Here is a 24,312-nt window from a genome sequence, read left to right on the forward strand (position 1 = left end):
GGGACCCGCCTGGGGTCAGCGGGTAACTGGGAGGTGAACAGAGCACTGGGGAACTGCAGGCTGAGTCAGGAGGCCTGTCCCAGAGAGACACAGCCAGGCCTCGAGGCCGGCAGCTCATCTTGCAATAGGAGCCTTTGGGGAACTTTGGAAGGCAGGACAAAAGCACAGCTGTGAGGGAGAGAGCGTTCCATTGTGTCATTTTCATTGTATAGATTTTAAATTGCTTCCTGGGGGTCTATTGTGCTGACCTCCTTTTGCTTAGAGTTATACCAGCACCTCCCATCGGGGAGCTTCCTTTCCAATGGGGGCAATGCAGCGAGTGCTTGGGAAAGTTCAGGCTCCACTGGGAGCGCACACACCGGCTCTCCCACCTCGAGCCGGTGCAGGAGTCCCAGCAGCTCTAGGACCTGCCCCTCTGTGTTTCCTTGAGTGGGTTCTACATGTCACAATCGATAGGCCATGCCCAAGAACGGATGGTCAAGGGCACCAAGCACTTGGCAGTGGACGTGTGTGCTTCTGAAAGCTGGGTACAGACTGGATGTCAGCCTCTTGTGTTCACAAAGGTTCCAAAGGCTCCTCATTGTCTTTTTAGTTGATCTGTATTTGGCATTCATTCCCAAAGACCCAGCTTTCATGCTTTCTCGGTCCTTAGCCTGGCTGGGTCCAGCCCTGAGCTGGACAGAACAAGGATCCTCAAGGAGCACAGGTCAGAAGGCACTAGGGAGAGGAGCCTTTGAGGTGGGGGTTGGCACTTCTCCCAGCCTGCCCTGATGGATCAGTGAAGAGTGCATTGGGCTGCATGTAACAGGAAACCCCACAAACATTGAGGTTTGTCTTTCTCCTGTTACAAGGAGCCCTGGCCCCTGTTTTTCTTTCTACTCCCTGTTCTTAGCTTGTATCTTCCATCCATGTGCTCACAAGAGGACTTATAAAGAAAACAGCGAGATTCTCAGTGGAAGTCAGTTTACATTGCAGAAGCCAGGACTGTGACAATGCCACTTCTAGCTGCAAGGGAGCTTGGGAAGCTAAGTGTTTTAGCTGGACCCATTGCTCCCCACCCCCACCCCCAAACAAAATTGGAGCCATCTTGGTAAGGAGGAGGGTAGATGGATGGACATGTCAACCATATGAGTGGGGGTCTGTCTTGTCCATCAGACTGTCAGCCACACAAAGGTAGGGACCATGTTGGGCCTGTCCCTGTTCTCACATCAGCAAGCATGGAGCCTGGCACTCAGTAGGTGCTTAATTCAGCAGTTGGGGAGGGGGTGTTCTGGCTCTCCTTTTAGCAAGAAGGTAGTAATCTGAAGGTACAGGTCCAGCCCTTGCTCTCAGGGAGCCCCGTGTCAGATGGCAGAGGCATAGCCTCCTGCACCACCATGATTATTAACCACCTTTGGTTAATTTCCAACCAAAGGGCAGAGGCGTGACTCTCCTTGCCAGCCAAAGGGCAGAGGGTAAACCCCCAGGAGAGTCCATGCAACCTGTTTGGCGGCAGCTTCTCTCCATTGGGGCAGGAAGACCCATCATCCAAGGCTCCCCAGAAAGCCACAGTGGTTGCCTGGGTCAGCAGCCCCCCAAGAGGTGACCCCCTTGGGTCACCTCTCAAGCTCAGCAGTGTTTCCAAGCTGTTCTCACACCCACCAGTCTGAAGCCAGCCTGAGACCAAGAGTCATGAACCACTGACTGGCTATGTGGCCTTAGTTTCCTCCTCTGTAAGATGGGATGATAAATATACCCACCCACCCACCTCCTCTTAGGAGTGCAACCAGAATCCAGTGAGAGTGTGCAGGTGGAAATTTCCAATCTCCAGTGACAGCTGGGCCCGGGCTCTTCTGTAACATGCCTTCTGACCGGGTTATACCTTTAGATGTCAGGTTTTCTTAAAGTGAAGCTCACTGGTAATGTGACTGCACTATGTTAGGGGGCAGGGCACATGACTGACTCAGCTATGTCCTTCTCCCCCGACCCCCTGGAGCCTGCGGGGCCCACCCCTTGCCTGGCAGGAGTGAAACAGAAGAGTCCTCTCTGTGGGCTCTGCTGTCCCCACCCTTGAAGGTTCCAGCCCAGCAGGCATGGAATTCCGGCCCTGGTGACCTAAGCTGCTGCTCAGCCAAGCTGGCCGTGAAGAGGACATGTCCAGCTGTGGGGTCGGGAAGCTCAAAGCTGGAATTTAAAGAGCCGCCCAAGACCTGGAGTCTTCACTGCAGGAGTCCCTTCCCCGTGGCTCTTTGCACAAGATGACATGGCCCCGGCTGATCTGCCTCCCACCCTGTCCTACCCAGGCAGAGGGAGACAGAGGACAGGAGGATGAAAGGATCCCCACAGGAGGGCCAGAAGGACATCAGCTCATGTTAGGCACTGGGCCAGGAGCTCGGGGTCCTTGGTCCATAGGCCGTGCCTGGCATCCCCAACTCTTCTATATGCACAGGCTGAGTTTGCCGGCTTGGACGTCCAGGACAGGATGGGGTGGCACAGCCACTGCCACTCCCATATCACTGCCCTCAGCCAGCCATGAGGGTTTGGGGGACTTCACTGTGGAGGCAGCATAACGTAGGGTCAAGTGTATGGGCTTTGGGTTCAGACATGGCTCTGTGACTTTAGGCAAATGACTTAACCACTCTGGGCCTTTTCGGGCTGGAAGCTTCCAGAGCCCAGGCGTCAGGAGCCTGCAGGAAGGGCTTAGCCTCAGACACCCCTCCTTGATGCTCTCTCCAGGGAAAGGACGGCACTCTGAGGGCTCTAGGAGGAGGCAGGGAGCTTACCCTGCAGTCAGAGCCTGCCCTGAGTCTGCTCCATTCACCAGAGAGCCAGTGCTGGGGCAAGGAGAGTCTGGAGGGAGCAGAAGTCACGCTGCCTCACAGGAGGCTGCTCAGGGTGTGTGACACTGAGTGTTTTTTAACAGCTTTATTGAGATATAATTTATATCCCGTACAATTCACTCATTTAAAGTGTACCAATCAGTGGTTTTAGTGTAGTCACAGGGCTGTATGCTCTTCACCACACCAATGTTAGGACATTAAGAAACCTCGTGCCCTTCACCTACCTTCCTACATCACCTGTCCACCCTCACCCCTAGCCCGAGGCAACCGCTAATCTGCCTTCTGTCTCTATGCATCTCCCTGTTGCGGACATTTCATGTAAAATGGAATTCTATAATGTGCGGCCTTCCTTCACTCAGCATAATGTTTTCCAGGTTCACCTAGGTCGCAGCAGGTACCAGTACTTCTTTTTATTGTTAAATAACATTCCATTGTATGGATGTATCTCATTTTGTTTATTCATTCATCCACTGATAGACATCTGGGTTGTTTCTACCTTTCTGGCTATTATGAATAATGGTGCTCTAAATACTTGTAGACAGTGCTTGTGTGGACATACATTTTCATTCCTTGGTCTAGGAGTAGAATTGCTGGGTCATAGGATGACTTTATGTCCCATCTTTTGAGGAACTGCCAGACTGTTTTGCAAAGTAGCTGGACCATTGTACATTCCCACCAGCAGGGGGAGAGGGTTTCAGTTTCTCCACATCCTTGTCAACACTTGCGATCGTCCGTCTTTTCTATTTTAGCCATTCCAGTGAGCATGAGGTGGCATCTCACTGTGGATTCGATTTGCATCTCCCTGATGGCTAATGATCAAGCACCTTCCCTGTGCTTCTTGGCCATTTCTTGGAGAAATGTCTATTCAGATCCTTTGTCCATTTTTTACCTGGGTTCTTTGAGTTTTTATTATTGAGTTGTAAGAGTAATTTGTACTTGTAGATTTAAGTCCCTCATCAGATACAGGATTTGCAAATATTTTTCCCATTCCATGGGTTGTCTTTTCACTTTCTTGATGGTGTCCTTTGAAGCACAAAAGTTTCCAATTTTGATGAAGTTCACTTTATCCGTTTTTTTCTTCCATTGCCCATACTTTTGGGGTCATATCCTGCTGCATGCTTTTAATCAAACACTTCTCCTGTGGAGTAAAGGGGGTGGATGAGGACTAGCAGGCTGGGCTCAGAGCGGCCCTGGGGTGCATTTCAGCAAGGGGTCAGGAGCTCACCAGCCTCAGCCCTTTAGCATTGGGAACCCAGGCAGCTGAAGGCTAGGAGAGACATTTAAACAAGGACTTGCTCCCTGGTTGGATCCATAAATCTGAGAGCTGAGAATAGGGACTGTAGACATAGGTGGGCCTGGGTTCGAATCCCAGGAATGCCATGAAGTGGCATAGGAGCTTGGGAGAAACACTTCATCTTTCTGAACCTATTTTCTCCTCTGCTAAGAAGGGACAGCAATGGTGCCTCTTCTCAGCATTCCAGGCAGATGGAGGAGACAGCCAGGGTCTCGGAACTAACTCATTCTTCTGTCCCTCAGCCATGAAAGCCGATCGAAAGCGCTTAAAGGGTGAGAAGACAGACCTGGTGAGCCAGATGCAGCAGCTGTACGCCACACTGGAGAGCCGCGAGGAGCAGCTCCGCGACTTCATCCGCAACTACGAGCAGCACCGCAAGGTCAGTAGCCGCCCCCCTGCCCTCCCCTGCCCTCCCCTCCCCTCCGTTCTGCAGACGCACCAGCTTCCTCATTTCCCCTGCTTGCCAGCCACCTTCTCAGCCCAGCACAGGCTCTGCCTCTCAAATCCCAGAGCACAGATGAGGAGGCCTCCAGAGTGCCCAGCTGGGCCTGGACACCGAGATGAAACGGCACAGCCCCTGGCTGGAGGCTCTGTGTCTCCTGGGCAAACAGGCCTGGACCGGATAGTGCAGTCATGGCCATGTGGACTTGAGAGTCCTGCTGGTCCAGATCCCGGCTCCCCATCCTCATCTGCAAAATGGTAATGGTGGTACAGACCTTGCAGATCTGCAGTGAGGATTCTATGAGATGATAAACACTGAACACTTGGCCTGATGCGTAATGAGCGCTCAGTGAATGTTGGCTGGGCATCTTCTTAGTAAAACTGCAATAAAAGCAAGAGAGAGCTGGGGAGCACTGGAGAGACAGCGGGAAATTCTGGGAGGCTTCACAGAGGAAGTGACATGAGTGGGGCTCTGTGGGATGAGTAGGAGTTTATGGGTCAGATAACTGAGGAATTTGGCTCAGCAGATACTGTCTGGTGTCTGTGATGTGGATGTGCCAAAGAGGACACTGAGACTTAAAGAAAAAAGCGTTGGTCCCTCAACCAAGCAGGCCTTAGTGAAGACACTGTGTCTGCCAAGAGCTGTGACCTTACGGTGTGCAGGGCAGAAAGACAGTGGAAAGCCGCTATCCAAGTACATGACACCATGTGACAAGGGCTGTGACCAAGGTATGTACACAGGGCAGCACACGGAGGCGGGAGTGCATTCAGCTCGCAGCTACTTCTGCGGTGGAAGGTTCAAGCATCCTCTGAACAATCGGTGGTGGCAGCAGTGGAACAAGCCCAGTCGAGGTCGGTGCCTCTGAGCCAGAATTGGAAGCCAGAGTGTCTGAGACTGAATTTGAACTTAGATGGTTTGTCCCTGCACCCACTATGGTCTTCCCCAGGATGCTCACTGTCACTTCCTCTGCATGACTAAAGCGGCAGCCCCAGGAGAGCACTGGGCCACGCACAATCCCCAATGGTGGTCTGGGGCTTCCAGCTGCCCTCAGTCCCTGTTCTGCCCACTGTGTCTTGCCGGTCACTGCTGCCTGCGTCCTTCCAGCTAGATGAGCTGGGTCCCTTTGGCGTCGGCCTTCTGTGGCTATCACTGGCAGACACAGCGTGGCAGTGAGTGGACGACCCGTGGAGAGAGGAACAGGAGTACAGAGTCTGCTTTCCTGGGCTCTGATGTGGGAAGGCACTCGTGGGCCTGCATCTGTGCCTTAGGGGGATTGTCCCTTCACTGGCATTGCCCTTGGCCACCAGCAGGGAATCAGGGGGCAGGAGCTCAGGGAGCACCCCATGGACAAGGAGGCACGGGGGACCCCACTCCCCTCCTCTGTCTGATGACCCAGATACACACCTGCGTGTGCACCGGGGTGTGCATGCATGTGCTCACATGCACCCTATGTCAGTTATAGTGTGTTTTTTAAGTGCTCACAGGCCAAGTTCTCAGAGCCTCCTTCCTGTGTGTTCATTCATGTAACACTCACACCGACACTATGCGGGGTTATGATCAAACCCCCGTTTCACAGATGAGCTGACATGCAGAGAGGTGAGCTCACTCATCCACAGTCATGCGGCACAGACACGGCCTGGGTCCAGAGCCTACAGTTCTGCCCGCTGTGCTGTGCACCCCTCCCCCCAACCCCCATCTTCTCCCCTTGGTTCCCAGCACAGCATCGTATTGCAGCCCCTGGTCCCTGCCTCCCCATCTCTGTCCACCTCTCTCCTTTCTCCTTCCCCAGCCAGAGGAGCCATAGCAGGACCCAAGGGAGCCAGGTCTTTCTTCAGCAGGGGAAGCAGGGACACGGGGCCAGAGCACCAGACCACAGCCTTCAGTGACATAGTGGCCCCAGGGCAGAGACAGGCCCCAGGCTGACCTTGTACACCACTTGTCTCCCAGGTCATTGGCTTCCTAGGCCTGAGACCAGGGTCATGCAGTGGTTAAGAGCAGGCAGCCGGGTTAGAGTCTCTGGCTGTGTGGGCTCGTGCAAACGCTGGCTCTCCGTGGTCTCAGACTTCTCATTTGTAAACCAGGGTAATGACAGCCACTACTCCAAGCCCAGCATTGTTAGTCCTGAGGTTTCTGGGACACAGAACACAAGCTCGGGAAACCGCTTGCTATCGTCATCATCATCATTATCATTATAGCCTTTGGGGATTCATGGTTAGTCATTTGATCATGAAAATTCCACAGTGGATTTCACAGCCCCTCATCTGCCAGTGCCTGGTATTGGTCTCACTGGCAAACCCAGAGAAGGAAATGCAGCCCCAGGGTCGGGCAGGAGCTGGGCCATCTGTGGCTGCCCCTACACAGGTCCCAGGCAAGGGCTCCACCTCTGGGAAGATGGCAGAGAGACAAGAACTTTGCAGAAAGTAACCCAGACAAGAACTTCTGGGAGGGACAGAGGGTCTCAGAGGACCCAGGTACCAGAAGCCGGAGCAAGGAGCTGCCTGAGAAACATGCACCTTGAAGGACAGATCAGGAGTGAGAAAAGCAGAGGGACCGTGGTGCTGGTGAAAGTCCACGAGCGTTAGGAAGATGGCACCGTTACCAGGTAGCCATCCTGATCATGATTATGGTAATGGCCATCAGAAGCCACCTTAGCAGGAGCTGGCATAAACATGTATTAACAACAAACATTGATTGTGCATCTGCTGTGTGCAGGCATTGCCCTTCTCTCTCTACACGTGCCAATATAATAGCGACCCTATGAGGTATGATTGTCCCCGTTACCCCCATTTTACAGAGGTGAAAACTGAGACTGAGGTAGAGTCGCTGGCCCAGGGTCACCCGTGATGAAAAGGTGGAGGCAGGAGGTGCAGCTCCAGAGCCCACAGTCAGGACCATTGCCCAAGCGGCCTCCCCTGCTGCTCAGGAAGCGCTCACGTGGACAGAGGGGTTCTTCCTGCGGCTGTGTCCTCTGGACACCCGGAGGCAGACCGCAGAGAAGAGGTCACAGCTGTCCCCATGAGCGTAGACGGCATGCTGCCTCCTTCAGTGGCACCGTGGCCAACCTGGGGTTTACCAGCAAATGTTCCTCCGTGTCTTTTCGTGGAATATCAAATTTGTTTTTTATAATTTTGCTCTTCTTTGGCAATAAAATTCCCATGGAGAGCTCCATGTCGCTTTTTTTAAGTCATAGGTGACGAGGGGCATCCCCGTATCCAGCCAGCTGCGGGTTTGGGGTGAAGCTGCTGAGCAAGCAGACGCCTGGGAGCTGTGGCAGCCACGGGCAGAGCAGATGGCCCCAGTTGGGCATCGGTGTCACTTTTATTGGTTGAGTTCACAATACCCTTCAGGTTCATTCAGAAAAATGAAATTTGGGAAAAATTTATTTTTTAAAAATTGCTATCTTAAACCTCGTTGTTAAGTGGAAAGAGTCACTCCTGTAGTGCCAGCATATCAGTGGAATAGCAACAGTATAATGATCTTTAGTCATTGTTGGGTCAATCCCATTTTACAGATGGGAGGACTGAGGCTCTCAAGGGTCAAGTGACTGGCCCAAGGCCAGTTTGGAGAAGCAAGATCTTGCAACTGGTTACCAAAAAATGATTTGCATTTTCTGTGCAAGACACATGTCCCCATGAAGAGGATTAATGAAACTATCAGGTTCCCCAGCCACTTGGCTCTGGTCCCTCAGCCTGCCACGGCCCACCCAACTCCTCCCGGGGACCCCTGCAGGCCTCAGCTAGAACAGGTCACAGGACCCCAGACTCTGAGCTCCTGGGAAGAAAGGGGACAACATGGGTACAACACAGGCTGCTGAGAAATGAGGGAGTTTTGGCCTGCCCGGAATGTTCACAGATTGCAACATCCCAGAAGGCTATGCCAAATGCACATGCCCCGTCACATGAGTGCAGCTGGGAGGGGGACTTGGGGACTCTCCATAAATGCAGCTGAGGAAGTTCTCACGGCAAGTCAGGTAGCCAGGCGAGGGGCTGGACACAGCGTGATCTTGGGTGATGAGGCCACATGAAACAGGTCACCTTCTCCCCACTGCTATTGCCTCCCCAGCCAGACCTTTGTCCCCTTGCAGCCCTGTCCTCACTGCTGCACCCTGCCTTCCCCATTCCACTCCCTTCTCCTGTCCATGTGACCTCGGCTCCCTGGCCCATCATCCAAGGCCTTACAGAGCCTGGCCAAATCCTATCCTCATATATTCTGGCCACGCTTAACCCGCATCAAGTTCTAAATGTCTCCTTTTGGTTCCTTTTCTGCCTCAGTTAACAGCAGGGATTGAGACCTTGCCCACACTATCTGTGAGGCTGGGGAAGTTATTTTACCTCTTTGAGACTCAGTTTACTCATCTGAGAAACAGGGATAATTACAGTCTCTGCCTCACGGTGGTTGTGAGGTTAAAATGTAATGATGCACCTGCAACCCTTAGCACTGTACAGAACATTTCACAACAGTTGCTGCTGACCCCTACTCTCCTGCTAGGGAATATTATCATGGGCAGGTGGGAGTCCACATCTTGAAAGCACCTACAGGGCCTTCTTGCCCAGGCTAGAGCCTCCGTCTTTGCATGGCCTGTGGGACCAGTGACTGCAAAGAGACAGAGATGAAAACAATCCTGAGGGTCCTAGTGGGTCTTTCTCCTAATTCAGAGAGACGTTTTATAAGCAGCCCCTTGTGCGCCAGCCACTTCTCAGTGACAGTTCTTACCCCAGTTGTTTAACTCCACACTGTAGCAGAGTTTTTCAGGGTAAGCTTCCCAAGTGAAGGGATTCTTGTCCCTGCTGATGGCATCCATGAGCATTGATTGAATGACAATATCAGGTCCAGATACAAAAAAAGGGGTTAGAGAGGATCTGGGCTGCTCTCTTACAGAGGTAGTCAGGGAAGGCCTCTCCTCTTCATCCAGGGGTCAAGCCCCCTTCAGGTGTCCCCAGGCGAAGAGGTGGCCCCTGCTCCTCGTTTGTGACACCTGTGGTCCTCTCTCCCACCCACAGGAGAGCGAGGACGCGGTCAAAGCCCTGGCCAAGGAGAAGGACCTCCTGGAGCGCGAGAAATGGGAACTGCGGCGCCAAGCCAAGGAGGCTACAGACCACGCCACGGCGCTGCGCTCCCAGCTGGACCTCAAGGACAACCGGATGAAGGAGCTGGAGGCCGAGCTGGCCATGGTGAGGACCCTCTTCAGCCAGGGCAGGTCCTGGAGTCTGCTAGAAGTCACATGTTGGGAGCCAGGGCATGCTGGCCTTGGTCCACCCAGGAGCCCCTGCGTGGGGGGAGGGGGCAGAGCAGGACATGCACAGGGGGGCAGGGGTCTGGATGCTCTGTAAGCTTCTCTCGCAAGACCATACAGACCTGCCAACCCCCAGAGCCTGGGACAGCCTTTTCACCTGCCTTGGGCCCAGGGAATGTGAAGACCACTCACTCTTCCACACTCCCCAGGCTTCTCTTAAAAAAGGAAAAAAAATTTCTGGTTTAAAAGGACATAATTGTTTAGGAAACTGTTTGGGAGGAAATACACCAAAATATTAACATTAGTTATCTCAGGGTGATAGGATTATAAGTGACTTTTTTTTTTTTAAAACCTATTTTCAAGTGTATCTACAGCAAAAATAGAAAGACATTTTTACTTGGGTCATCAAAGGAAAAAACATTTTCTTTTTCTAATCCAAAACAAACCCTCCCAAACGTTTTGTTTTCTGTGAAGGTACACAGCCCACATGCATGGGGACACAGAGCCCAGGGTCTGCCAGAAGAGCCAGGTCCAAGCCCTGAAGCTCTGTTCTGCCTGCTCCTATGTGACCTTGCACCGCTCACTCAACTTTTCTGGGCTCCAGTGCCCTTTATCTGTTATGGAGTGGGGTGAGGGTCTTAGTCCTACTCTGCCTTCCCCACAAGGTGGTTGGGTAGCTCCAGAGAGCTCGTGGCTAGAAGGGCCTTTGAAAGCCAGCAGGAGCTCCCTGTGACCGTGGTTGGGAAAAGAAGGTACAGGCAACTCCTGAGAAGTGGGGACCCACATGGCTCTTAAAGGATTTGTCGTACTGCAGAACTTTGATGCCAGCCAACAGTGTGGTTATAGCTGTGGGCTCTGGGTTCAGACCCAGCCCCCATCGCTTCCTAGCTGTGTGACTCTGAGCAGGACCCTTCACCTCTCTGGGCCTCTGTTCCATCATCTCTAAATAGGGATCATTGCATATGCCCCGTGGGGTTTCCTCTTGTGAGATTTCAGTGAAATAATGCAAAGGAAGTGCTTAGCACAGCATCTGGACGTGATAATTGGTGACACAATGACCTGATGGTTTTCTTTGCTTCTGGACCAGGCCACCCAGGGCAGGGCAGGCCCCGTGGGCCTCTGCGGGGTCTCCTTGTCCAGTGCTGAACCCTAGTGGTGAGAGCTGCCCGGACAGGAAAGAGCTACAGCTGCAGGGTCCCTCTCGGGTGGCCTTCCCACCAGTGGGGTCAGTGGCGCTGCTGCCAACTGCCACCCAGACAGAAACCTTTCAAGTTGCAGACCAGGAGAAGGGTGCAGGGTGAGGCCCCTGTTCTCCCAGGTCTTCCCAGTGCCCTGTGGATGGACAGATGTGTCTTCCTTGTCTTGGAGCACTGGCCTTAGGCATCCTGGGTTCTCCCTGTGTCCTTCCAGATAGGGAGCAGCTCACCTTGGTTTCTGCTGCCACCATAACCAGACATCCCACCTGCTTTGGTTCTGGCCAAAAAAACTCAGTTCTTGCCTCCTCCTTTTCTGGCAGGCATCAGGCCTCTCTGCTAAGAGCAATTTCAGGGTGAATGTTGGTAGTTCAGGGTGATGGATTTGTTGTAACACCAGCACAGCAGTGTCTACACAGAGCTCGGAGGAGGGAAGGGGCTTTACTTAGAGCATGATGGCCCCAGTCTTGTTGGGGTGTCCACCTGCCTGCAGGTCCCCATCGTTGTCTGGCCATCTGCAGAATTTCACACCCAGGACTGACTGCCCTGGGCGTGCTGGTGGCAGGCTGGCTTCCCTTCCGCACTGCATTGCTAACCAGGACAAGACGGAGGCATGTCTGGTATCCCAGGAATGCAAGCGACAGAAAGCAGCACTGGCTAGCTGGAGCACAGGGCCTGTGTTGGGAGGACAGCAGCATCCGCAGGGGCCATGGCAAGGTGGAGGGCCAGGCTCAGAGATGGACCGAGGCCAAGGCAGCTGCGGAGGTGGGGAGCCAGGACTCCCTGCTGGGGGGACGAACTTGAGCTCTTTGTCCTCTGATTGAATTTCACCTCAATTAAAAGGAAAAAAAGTCTGGCCCAGTACAGGGTCCCAAACAGCCCATCTTGGGTCACTTGCTTACCCTTACCTGGAGGTCCTGGCTGTGGCCACTGGTGGTGGGTAATTTCTTAAGTGACCCTAAGGTGCTGCCACAGAGGTGGTGCTGAGCTGGCAGAAGTCACACCTGCCCATGAGACTGAGGCCACTGGGGAAGCAGGCGTGGGGAGAGGGCCCAGCCTGGTGCCGTGGGAGGGTGAGCAGGCCTTGCCCACATTCGGCCTCCTGGGAGGAGCCGGGCATGGGCCTCCACACCACCCCGTGTGGCCAAAAAGGCCCTGCTTCAGGAAAAGCCAAAGATGTTTGCTTCCGCAGACGTTTCCCAAGAAGCAAAGCCCTCTCCTGGTGTTTGGGGATGTTGGTGGGCACTCTGAGGCCCCACCCCACCATCCACCCTTGGTGAGGGGACATTTCCTGATAATAACTCCTGGCCAAGCTGACGATAACACTCACGGAGCAATTTCACCTTCATAACCACATGAGTTCCTAGGACCGCCCCTTGGGGTGCACGCATGTATGTACTCATACAAATCTTTAAATATTGTTATTGAGGTATAATGCACATACCATAAATTCACCCTTTTAAGCTGTACCATTCAGTGGTTTTTAGTGCATTGACAAAGTTGGACAGCTGTCACCACTACCAAATTCCAGAACAATTTAATCATCCCCAAAAGAAACCCATATCCGTTAGCATTCACCCCAGTGAGATACATATTCTTATTGTTACCTTTTACGGATGTAGAACAGGCTCAGAAGGCAGGGGACTTGCCCAGAGCTGCCCAGGGAGTTAAGAGGCAGAGCTGGAGAGCGGGCGGTCCCCATGCTCCACGGTGTGAGGGCTTTGCTCAGGGGGCCTCTGAAAGGACATCCCACCGCTGGCCTGAAGGGGGCGCCTCCACTCATCCCTCAGGCCTTCCCCACTGGCCTCTCCAGTCAAGGCGGTGGCCGGGAGGGGCTGGCTAAGAGACAGGGTTGCCAGCCCCCATGATAACGAGCATCCCCAAACACTGGTCCTGTCCCCCAGGAGCTGGAGTCAGCACTGCTTCTCCAAAACGGGAAACAGTCTTTAAGTTACTATGCACTCTGCAAACAGGGCTTCTCACCCTCAGCACTGTTGACATCTGGGTCCAGATAACTCTTTCTTTGCTGTGGGGACTGTCCCGTGCACTGCAGGACGTTTAGCAGCATCTCTGGCCTCTACCCACCAGATGCCAGCAGCGTCTGCAGTGTAACAACCAATAAAGTCTGCAGACATTGCCAGATGTTCCCTGGGGTGAAAAATCACCCCAGGTTGAGAACCACTCCTCTGTAAAGTAGGATATTTTCCAAGAATCAAGCATCTTGTCTGTACCTTGGCCATTTAGTTTTACAAGAGTCCCAGTTGGGGTCCTGTCATTCTTTAGCTGTGTGACCTTTGACAAGGGACTTGATCTTTCAAGCCCGTTTCCTCCTATATAGAATCACATCTATAACCTTCCTCCCAGAGTGATTGTGAGGAGAAATGATCCAGGCAGGCACGCTGTAGACGCTCAGTAAACACTAGCTGTTACTTACTGAGGCTGTTCTAGACCTGGACCCATCCCGTCCTCAGACCCCACCAGAGACAAAGAGACATGGATCCTTGTGCCGTTCCACTAATGTCACTGTGTGACCTTGAGCAAGTCACTCTTAACCTTTCTGAGCCTCAGTTTCTTTTTCTGTGAAAACAACAGCCACCTCAGGTCTAGGTGAGAGGCAGGGACAGTGAGGGACGGATGAGCAGAGGATGGACCTGCTCCCACAGCAGCCCTGAGGTCCTGGCTGACTTCCCCTCAATGAGGCTGTTGACTACAGTTTGTTTATGAAGCAGGAAGAAGGTAGTTGAGTCAACTTGTGGCCGTGTGATGCCCATTTGGTGCGGTGTACCACCTGTGTGCTGGAGTCAAGAAGAGCATGAAGCTTCTGGAATTTGCTCTAAAGGTTCCTGGCCTTTAGCCTGGAGAGAGGTTCCCTAGATGAGCACGCATCCCTTGAAAACCTGAGGGGAAGATTCTGCTTAGTTCACTCAGCCTGCCCACGGGGCCAGCTCACTCTCTGACAGGGGAGATGTAATCGTATGGCTTCCAGACCAGCAAACCCTCCGGATGGGTCGGAGCTGCCATCAGCCCAACCCAGAGGGCAGGTGGGACAGGGCCCTGTTCTGTTCTCTCTCCTTCCCACCTCACGGGGTGTCTTGGCTATTAGCATCCAGCTGCCTCATAGCCATGCTAATGTCTTCAGCAACCAGTCCCTCTGCTGCACCGTTGGATTTTTCTCCTGCTGTCTGCTTCTCTACCACATGGCTAGGCTGCATACTTCCCAAATCTTTATGCTCTGCTTTCCTTTTAATTATAAATTCTGGCTTTACGTCATGCCTTTGCTGCTTAGAAATTTCTTCCACCAAACATTCTGGTTCACAACTCTTAAGTCCCACCTTCCACAAAATCCTAGGGCATGGACACGATAAAGCCAAGTTCCTTGCTATGGTGTAGCAAGGGTGATCTTTTGTCCAATTTCCAGTAAGTTCCTCATTTCTATCTGAGACCTCGTCATCAGCATGACCTTTACTATCCACATTTCTATCAGCATTCTGGTCACAACCATTTGACCAACCCCTAAAATGTTCCAAACATTCCTTCATCCTTTTGTCGTCTTCTGAATCCTCCAAACTCTTCCAACCTTTGCCCATTACGCAGTTCCAAAGCTGCTTCCACATTTTCAGGTATCTGTATAGTGACACCAGTTGCCTATATAAATTACCCAGTTTTAGGTATTTTGTTATAGCAGCACAAAAACGGATTAATACACAGGGCTTACTGCCCAGTCTTGGGGAGGGCACAAATAATCCTAACCTAACCACCATGGCTGCCACTTGCTGAACATGACAGTGGGCCAGAAGGTGTCCTTGACCATCATGTGAATTATTCCCCATTTAATCCCTACTTGTGATGCAGAAATTGTTTAATAGTAACTTGCTAATATTTACTGAGTATCTTTACCATGGGCCATAGCAAGCACATGAGGGAGGTCTTCTGTCATCCCTGTGAGACAGCTGGGGGTCTAGAGAATTGAGGAGCCTCTTAGGATCCCACAGCCAGGGGATGTGAGCAGAGTCACGGAGGTCCCTGGAATTCCCCCATCTTCTCCTTCACCCTGGTGAGGTGGGGACTGAATTGGATCCAGAGGCTGTGGAATAGCAGGGCGGAGAGCTGGGCAAGCCTTCCCTTCTCTATGCCTCAGCTTTCCCATCTGTAGAATGGGGGCATGGGGTGGAATCACCTGCACAGCAGTCCAGGCGAGGGCATTCTCTCTACCCCTCACTCACCAGTCACACGGGCTAAGTATGGAACGGCCCATCTCCGTGTTGGTTCTGTAGGAGGTGCACCTGGTTTTTCTTGGGTAGAACCCCGTGAAGGGGAGATCACAGGTTGAACTGAGGAAAAGTTAAGGTAATGGAAACCAGGACACCGTTTTTTACAATCACATTCGGATCCCAGCTAGTCCTTGGAGAACCCAAAAGAATGGGTGATAAGCGTGTTCCTAGAGCCCCTTCCTGTCTGTATTGCTGGTCTCACTGTTCTCTTGGAAGGAACTAAGGGGTAACCCCAAAGTGAGCTCTCAGCAGGTGCTTGACTTATGATTGACAGGCAACACAGCACTGGTCACACCCTGGTACAGAGATGGAACTTGGGGCTTTCTCACCATGGTGGGGGGTGATGCCAAGCAGCAACCCAAGAGAGCCCCTTGATCAAGTCTTCTTCTTCCTGTCTCCTGACTCTCCCTCCAGGCCAAGCAGTCCTTAGCGACACTGACTAAGGACGTCCCCAAGCGGCATTCACTTGCCATGCCGGGCGAGACGGTGCTCAACGGCAACCAGGAGTGGGTGGTGCAGGCGGACCTCCCGCTGACCGCAGCCATCCGGCAGAGTCAGCAGACCCTCTACCACTCACACCCCCCGCACCCTGCAGACCGGCAAGGTGAGTCCTGCCAGCCTGGCCCAGCCCCAGCTTTGTGGGGCTTCTTAGGAGGCCATCTGACCGGGTGGGAGAGGCGACTTCTTTGTTTACACTACAGCAGTTTAGGGGGTGTGAGCAGAGACGTTGGGCTCATACAACTGAAACGTCTAAGAGATGGGCTTCAGGCAGAGCTAGGCCCAGAAGTTCAAACAATATCTCAGTCTCTGACCACCTCCATGTGGTCTCATCTTTAGGCCATCTCTTTCTACAGGGTAGCAAAACTGTCCCCAGCAGTTCCAGACTTTTTAGGCCCTTACAGCTTAAAAGAGAAAGAGAAATTATCTTTTCCCCCAGTGTATATCAAATCCCAAAGAAAGACTCTGACTGGCCTGCCTGGGTTATTTTTGGCAAAGGAGGCAGTAAACTCCTTGATTGACAGCTCCAGCCAATCACGGGCATACAGGAGAGGCAGGTGCAAACCTCACAGGTGTTTGCCCTAGGCACTTGGCAGAGGGGTGTGGCCTCTGGACAGCATCTGCTCCTACTACCCATGGTACAAGCTCCAAGCTCCCCACCTGTCCCATTGCATATCTGTAGGCCACCTGGCTCTGTTCTCTGTCCCTCCTGCAATTGGCTGTCCTTGTGTGACAGGTGCAGGTTGGAAACAAGCAGCTGGGAGCAGCCAGTGCACCAGGGGCCCTTACCCTCTGGGCTCTTTTCACCCCCATCTGCAGTGGAGGCAGGAAACAGTCACTCTGGTACTGTGGGCAGAGCTGGCCTTTGGAACCAGCAGGAGCAGACCCCGCTCTTAAGGGGCTGGTGGGCCAGCTAGGGAGAAGTCGGCAGGTCCTGCTGCTGCCTGTCGAGGGTACGGGTGGGGACAGTGTAGGTGAGTTGCTGGGGCTCTGAATTCACACTGCTGGATTCAGATCCTGGCCCTGCTGCTTGCTAGGGGTGTGACCTATGACCTTAGCTAGGGTCATCAGTTTCCTCATGTAGGAAAGGACATCGGGTTCTAAGCGCACAGTGTACCTTGAATGTGTGTTTGCTGAGATGTCCATCTACCTACCTCATGGGGTGACCATGAAGATGAAATCTAAGATTTCTAGAATGAGGACTGGGTCATAGTAAGTACTGGGTAAATAATAGCTGCTGCTCTCAGCATTAACATTGTCATAGTCATTGATGGGTGACACACAGGCTTTCAGAACCCTGACAGCAAACAAATCCAGAGTCCTCCCTTCCCAGCAGCCCTCACTTTACCATCTGACCCAAAGCAGGTATCTTTTTCAGGGGTGGGGTTGAGAGGCTCTGGCCTTTGAAGCCTGGAGTCAGAGCTGGAGGAGCTTATAATAAAATGCGCAGATCCAGCTCCGTCAGCAGGTAGGGAAACTGAGATCCAGAGAGGCCGCCACGTGTACACAGTCAGCTCTCCTGGCTCCTGGTCCAGCCAGGGGTGACAGGAGAATAGAGGTGCTATTTGAAGGCAGACAGGGCTTAGGGCAGTTTCTGAATCTCATGACAGCAGCAGACTTCTGGTCATCCCCACCTGTGTCTGCAGGGCTGCTCCTGGATGGAGCTGGCTCTGGCTGGGAAAGGCTGGACAGGCTGATGGATCTGCCCTCTGGGCCCTTCCTCCTCCGCAGCATCTGCCTCACATATGGCCATCTCCATGCTTTTTATCAGACACCCCTTCCTCCAGGAAGCCTTCCTGGCTCTCTCCCTGTGTCCTCTATGCTCTCATAACACTGGCACTTACTTGCATCAGAGCACTTACTACCCTGCCTTACAATCGCTGTCGGTGCATTTATCACATAACTCCCTCCATCTGTCCAGTGCCCGGCACTGTAGCAGGTACATCATACACATAGCTACTCTGTGGGGTTGGCACCCCTGTCATCCCATTTTACAGATAACAAAACTGGGTCTGAGAGGTTGGGGAATGTGCCCAAGGTCACACAGCCTGTAGGGTCATTCACCTAGGTTGGAACTGACTCAAAAGCCAGTGTGCCTTCAGCCACCGTCTCCCTTATGAGGCCATATGGTCATGGGTGGCAAAGACGCTCACTCACGTGCTGCCTGCACACAGTGGGCATTCAGTCTTGTCGAACAGAAAATGCTTTCTCCCTCCAGCTCCAGTGCCTGCAGGTAGGAAAGCAATCTGCGGGGGGACTTGGAAGGGTTTCTGAGCTGGGCCTTTCATTCATTCATTCATTCACTGTCTATTGTGCACCTGCTATGTGCCAGGCACTGTGAGCTCTGGGATTCAACAGGGATAAGACCCCCAGGGTGCCTGCCTCCATGGAGCTGATGTTATCAGTGTGCAGACAGACAATACACATGTAAATAAACTAACAAGTAGAATGATTAGATTGTCTTTGGCACAGGGAGAAAAATCAACAGAAAACAGGCACTTTGATGGGAAAAAAAGGACAGAGTAGGGAGAGCCAATCATTGGGGAAGGCCTCTCTTGGGACAGGCTGAGACCTGCATGGTGAGGATGTGCCTGACGAGCACACAGGCAGCAGGAACAGCACAGGCTGAGGCAGGAGGGTGATGGCATGTGCCAGGCATGGCCAGGTGGCCAGTGTGATGAGCCCAGTGATGGTGACAAGGGACCAACACTCAGCCAAGGCTGCTGGTGTGGGCAGAGCTACAGTATGTGAGGCCTTGGAGCCAGGAAGAGTGTTTTACCCCCAGAATGACAAGGTGCCTGTCATTTCTTGTTTGGGAAACTGACGTTGAGCAATGATTAGGACTGCTCCAGGTGCAGGGTCAGGTGGTAGGAGCATGTGAGTAGAGTCACGGAGGTCCCTGGAATTCCCCCATCTTCTCCTTCACCCTGGTGAGGTGGGGACTGAATTGGATCCAGAGGCTGTGGAATAGCAGGGTGGAGAGCTGGGCAAGCCTTCCCTTCTCTATGCCTCAGCTTTCCCATCTGTAGAATGGGGGCATGGGGTGGAATCACCTGCATGGCAGTCCAGGCGAGGGCATTCTCTCTACCCCTCACTCACCAGCTGTCCCTGCTTTCCAGCAGTCAGGGTGAGCCCCTGCCACTCCCGGCAGCCCTCTGTCATCTCCGATGCATCTGCTGCAGAAGGGGACCGGTCATCCACGCCGAGCGACATCAACTCCCCTCGACACCGGACGCATTCCCTCTGCAACGTAAGGCCAGGAGCAGCAGGGCCTGGATGCCTGGGCCCTGCCTGGAAACCACGGGGCAGGGGTGGTGGGGCGAAGACGTACTCGTTGTTTCCTCTCGTCCACCCAGGGAGCACTCTGGCGAATGCATTTCCTGGTCTGTTCTTTCCTTTTGCAAGAAGCGATGGATGTGGGGAGAGAAAGAAATGAGGCCCGTTTGTTCCTTGTGTCCGGGAGGGCGAGGAGAATCCAGAGGAAGGCAGGCCTGGGTCGGCCACAGGGTCTGTGCAGCCTGGGAGTCCACCCCGCTGGGCACTGTCTGGGGTCGTGGGCTTCTCCTCCCAGAGGTTACCCTCCAGAGCTCAGGGCCTTACCAGCACCACCTCATTTCCCTCTAGAACCAGGAGGGGAGCCAGGTGGTTTTTTTTGTTTGTTTCTAGTAGTTTGGGCATGTGTTGCCCTTGGAGAGGCATCCTGTGGAATTTGTTCTAAATTTGTTTACATTGCTTATTTAATCTAACACTTTTTGATCACACACTGGGCACCAGCTACCAAGAGGCACAAGTCCCTAGTGACCTAACTCTTGCTGACCAGTGGGGCAGGCAGATGGGCTCCCGAGCAGTAGAGGGAGTAAGCGGAGGTGGGTCCAGCACTGGAGGACAGCCAGAAGCCACCGGGAGGCTAAGGTGAGGTCAGGGTGTCAGGACCACTATGAATGTTTCATCACACAGTTGACAATAGAGAGGGCTCCCCTGCCGTGTCCTGAAGCCAGAGACACTATAGGGTTAAGTATTCAAGTGCATGGGAAGGCTTTTTCAAAAACTCTGTTAATGTTGCTTTATTAACCAGAGAAATAGATAATAAAAAAGAAATGAGGTGAACATATTGGGAAACAGACAAAACCATTACTTGCTGATGATATGATTGTCTACCTGGAAAACTCAAGAGAATAGCTTGAAAAGCTATTAGAACTAATAATAAGCAAGTACATAACAGTACTAGCTGAAGTTCAATTTATAAAAATCAATGTTTCCCATATATGAGTAATAATAATGGGACCATTTTTTTTTCCAATCCACAATAACAGTGAAAAGCACTTATAAAAATAGCTAAGACGAAACTCAAAAGAAGCTACCTCCGCCTGGTGACGTGGGTGGCGGGGATTGCTGGCCCAGGGGCTTTACCCAGCCCACATCAGCATGGGGAGAAGGTCGTTTGCAACCTGGACCCCACTCTGAGCTGGGAATCTTCTTTTTATTCTTTTTTCTAAAGCTGGGGCTTTAAGGAAGGAGTGTGTTCTTCTCTTGTCCCCAGGAGAGAATCCTAGTGACAAAAGCTATCTTGATTGAAGAACCAAGGCGAGGAAGGTGGGCCACTAGAGGGGCCTCTGAAGGACCACCGTGGAGTTCTACCTAGAGCCAGCATTGTCCCTCACATTGTCACAGTGCAGGTAGAGAGGCCTGGCCTCAGCCAGACCTCCTGTAGTGTCCATGCACATCCCAGATGAGAAGACCTTCCCAAGGGCCATGTTTTATCTTCTCATGGTGGACCAGATGGCAGAAATGCTGCTGGAAAATCCATTCTGCAGAAGGGGTTCCCTGAAAGCCTCTTGAATTGAATTTGACACAGGCTTAGCCTTTTGCCCAGCTTAGCCTTGGCACATACCAGCTGCTACAGGCCACAGTTCCAGCACATTTATTTTCAAGCTCACCTTACACAAGGCCCTGCTGCCAGGAAGTGGTTGCTTTGATAAGCCACTTGTCTGCTTACAGGCATTTTAGTGGGCACTAGCCCCATTTTCTTACCCATAATTTGGCAGATGTGGTCCAACCCAGAGCAGAACTATCTTCAATGCCTGCAGTATGGGTTCTGTTTGCAGACACTGAGATGGGACTAAAGACTACACTATCATCTGTTACATTTCCTCCCTCCCTCAACTTTCTTTTATCTGCCATCTCAACGAATGTGCACACAGGTAAGCCAGGAAGACCCCAAAAATAGCTCCAGGCATTTGACTGTTTTCAGGCATTTGACCTGGCACCAGCAAGAACAACACAGCCTGAACTAAGGACCACCTCATCCTCTCACACCGTGGCCACTAATTTAGAGCAGAGGTGGGGACTCAGCAGAGAGGTTGAAGAAGTTTGATGGACATTGGCCCAAGTGACACATAACTTGTTTCTTCATGGGCATTATTCCTGCAATTCCAGTAACAACCACCAGGAGTCTCCCTAGTAATGACTTTTGTGATCCAAAGGATCTGTTTGCCTCCAGGTGGGGTTGGCTGATTCTGGGATGTAGTGAAGGCTTTTGCACACCCACAGGCTTTTAAGGGTCCATTCCCCAACCACCTGGGTCAGGGATGGCAACACAATGGAAGTATCCTACCTATCCCAGCCTGTCTGAGACTCCCAAGGAAAGAGGGAAGGAGCTCAGGCCCTGCACGTAGGGCTCCTGGTACAGCCCAGAGCTCAGGACTGTGTACAGTTGCCCGGAGCCCCTGTCTAGAAGGAGCACTGCACCAGGAGGAATCAGACAGTCTAGAATTTGAGTTGTCACTCTGCCTTTCATGAGCTCCATGATGTGGGACTGTCTGGAGCCTTTCTTTGTATCTGTACATTGAGCTAACAAGTCCTGCTTGCTCCTCCACAAAATAAGAGATTCATTGTGTTGGCTGTGGGGGAAGCTAGAGGCTACATAGTCTCCTGAGTCTGTTTCTAATCTGAAATTTCTTAATTTATTATTATACTTTTTCTATAAAAGTATATTCCTTTATGTAAAGCACCAACTATAACCAACCTCCAGTTCTAACTCAGTGGACCGATTGGGCCAGGAATAAGCCTGTGAGCAACTGATTTGTTGGTCAGAGAATGTTGGGGTGGAGAGGCCCAAGCAGGCAGGAGTGCACCCCGTGGCCTCTGGCTGGGACCCCTGCTTCATGCAGCATCTCGATGAACCCCAGGCCTTATTAATAAGCCATCTGGGAGCATCTGCTTCGGGAGGTGAGGGGCGGGTTCCCCACTACAGAGGCAGAGCGGCCCCTAAGGGATGGCTTCCTTCCATGGAAGACCCCACAGGCCTCCTCTGCTCTCATGTGTCGTGAGTCTGTCATTTCATCTTCCTCTTCTCCTTTGGCTATAGGGCGACAGTCCCGGCCCGGTCCAGAAGAACCTGCACAACCCTATTGTACAGGTAGGTGTGCCTTCCCTGGCCACACAGGCTCTCCCTACCCCCAACTTGACCATGACTTCATCCCCTGTTCTCCTGGGCCCTGGGTCATCCCCACTTCCATACATGGGTGCCCAAGTTAGACAGGAGTTCAGCCACTCCCTGAGTCACATGTGGATTGGTGCCTGAGCCAGGCTCAGCACCTGGGACCACACCTTCCCTGTCTGCTGTGGGACCTGCAGAGCTACTAAGTGCACAGATGTCCTCTGTCCTGCTGCCCTGGCCAGTGTCTTCCTCTGGTAGCCAATTACTTTTAATTGTCATTACTATTTAAAGGCTAATAACCCAAGCAATGGGCTCTTTGGGCCCCTTGCTGCTAGAAACGTCGTAATCCATTTCTGACATTTTCAGTATCTGTCACCAGAGAGAGGAGGGGCTGCAGGGAGGACAAATGACTTGAACTTGCAGGTCAGCAGGGGTTTCTGAGATCATGGCCACAGTCCTGGGGTCCCCACATGCTGGTCTGTACACCACTCATCTGCATTGGGGCCACCGGGGAAGATTGTTCAAATGCACATGCCTGGGCCCTTCACCTTGGAGATCCTGATCCATCAGGTGCAGGGTAGGCCTGGAATTCAAGGAATTCTGAAGTGTTTTGGGAACCATGAGTCTAGTGTAAGCACCACCCTTTTTAGGGCTAATGCCACCACATGTCTTTGTAGAAAGCACTTGGCCATTTCCAAAACTCTCTTGCAGACACCACCTGCCAATCTCAATGGTCCCCCCAATGGGAAGGCAGAACAGATCTCACCACCACCATCACCATTATCATTACTGTTATCACCACATCACAAGCAAGAAAACTGAGCTCAGAGAACCTTGGGGGCTCTCTGGAGTTCCACAGGTAGTGACATAATCAGGACCAGAACCTAGGCCCCAGCCCCCACTCCACAGTGGCCAGCTCTGCTTCCTGTCCAGCTTTAAGGTGCAGGGCCCTTGCTGTGGGCTGACGCAAGCTCAGGTTCTCCCTCCTCGTTTTCCAGACTCACGAGCCCCTTTCCCACCTCCCAGTGTGCTCAGTGCACTGGCTCTGCAGACCAAGCTGTCGCTGCCCTTCCTTCCCGAGGCCTGTGGTCTCCTTGCATCCTGACATGACCACAGACAGTGGGCATGCTCCTGCAAGCCCTTGACAGCACCCAAAGGTTGTGGGCAAATTAGATTTAGACGACAACAGCAGCTCACATTTACCAAATGCCTGTTATGCGGCAGGCACTGTTCTGAGCATCTTTATCCTCACTTTAGTGACATCCTCATGACAGTCTCGGGTGGATCACGTTGTTGTCCCTGAGAGATTCCATACGTGGCCTGAGTTTGCTCAGCAAGGGAGGGCAGATCATTGCAGCTCAGAAGCCACTTCTTAACCGCCCGTGGCCCCTGTCCCTGACCCACTGGCCTGAAGTTCAGAGAGGCTTCCCTGCCCCTCCACCCCCTGCCCCTGTCTCCTGCACCCAGCTCAGCCTGGCTTTCTTCTCCCCTCTCCCTCTGCCGCTTGGCTCCTGACTCCTCAGTCACTAGAGGATCTTGAAGACCAAAAACGGAAAAAAAAGAAAGAGAAGATGGGATTCGGCTCCATCTCACGCGTCTTCGCCAGGGGGAAGCAGCGGAAATCCCTCGACCCCGGCCTCTTTGATGGTACCGCCCCCGATTATTACATAGAGGAGGACGCGGACTGGTGATACCCGCCGCCCCTCGCCTGCTGCCCGGCAGGCGTGTCTGTGCGTGTGGCCGTGCGAGCGAGCGAGTGTGCATGGGGTGCGCGTGTGGCCGGGCCTGGGGTGCGTGTGCACGTGTGCTCCCGTGCACGCGGGTGCTGGGTGTGGCCGAGCGCCTCTGGACACAGTGTGAACCTCTTCCCTCTGCGTCGCCACCTCTGTAATTGATGTACATACTACAAACCGTGTGTGACTACGTCCCCTCTCTGTTGTCTTTGGAGCGACACCGTTGTTAATCTGGGTTTTTTTGTTGTTTTTTTTTTTTTTCAATGTTTGGTTCCTTTTTTCCTTTTTCGTTGGTTTCCCCACCCCATCTCCTCCCCTCTTCCTTTTTATGAAACTTGAAAACTTGAAGGACTGCTGTGTATTTGTAAATAACAAAACTATTGTGCGCTC

At 52.6% G+C, this 24,312-nt stretch overlaps 1 protein-coding gene across 2 annotated transcripts in view; it reads left to right on the forward strand.

The window, feature by feature from the left end:
• The window catches only part of KAZN (kazrin, periplakin interacting protein), a 435,768-nt gene that overhangs the window by 368,049 nt on the left and 43,407 nt on the right, over positions 1-24,312 (forward strand). The window contains exons 3-8 of one of the 2 annotated variants that reach the window (XM_063106370.1): positions 4,356-4,492; positions 9,556-9,726; positions 15,667-15,856; positions 18,870-19,000; positions 22,118-22,168; positions 23,713-23,836. In XM_063106370.1, the coding sequence (XP_062962440.1) occupies positions 4,356-4,492; positions 9,556-9,726; positions 15,667-15,856; positions 18,870-19,000; positions 22,118-22,168; positions 23,713-23,836 (804 nt within the window). Of the gene's footprint in view, positions 1-4,355; positions 4,493-9,555; positions 9,727-15,666; positions 15,857-18,869; positions 19,001-22,117; positions 22,169-23,712; positions 23,881-24,312 lie in introns of those variants that run through there. The other variant, XM_063106371.1, reaches the window with a different exon arrangement.

Source organism: Cynocephalus volans, chromosome 8 (genome assembly GCF_027409185.1).
Source record: "Cynocephalus volans isolate mCynVol1 chromosome 8, mCynVol1.pri, whole genome shotgun sequence".
Taxonomy (NCBI): domain Eukaryota; kingdom Metazoa; phylum Chordata; class Mammalia; order Dermoptera; family Cynocephalidae; genus Cynocephalus; species Cynocephalus volans.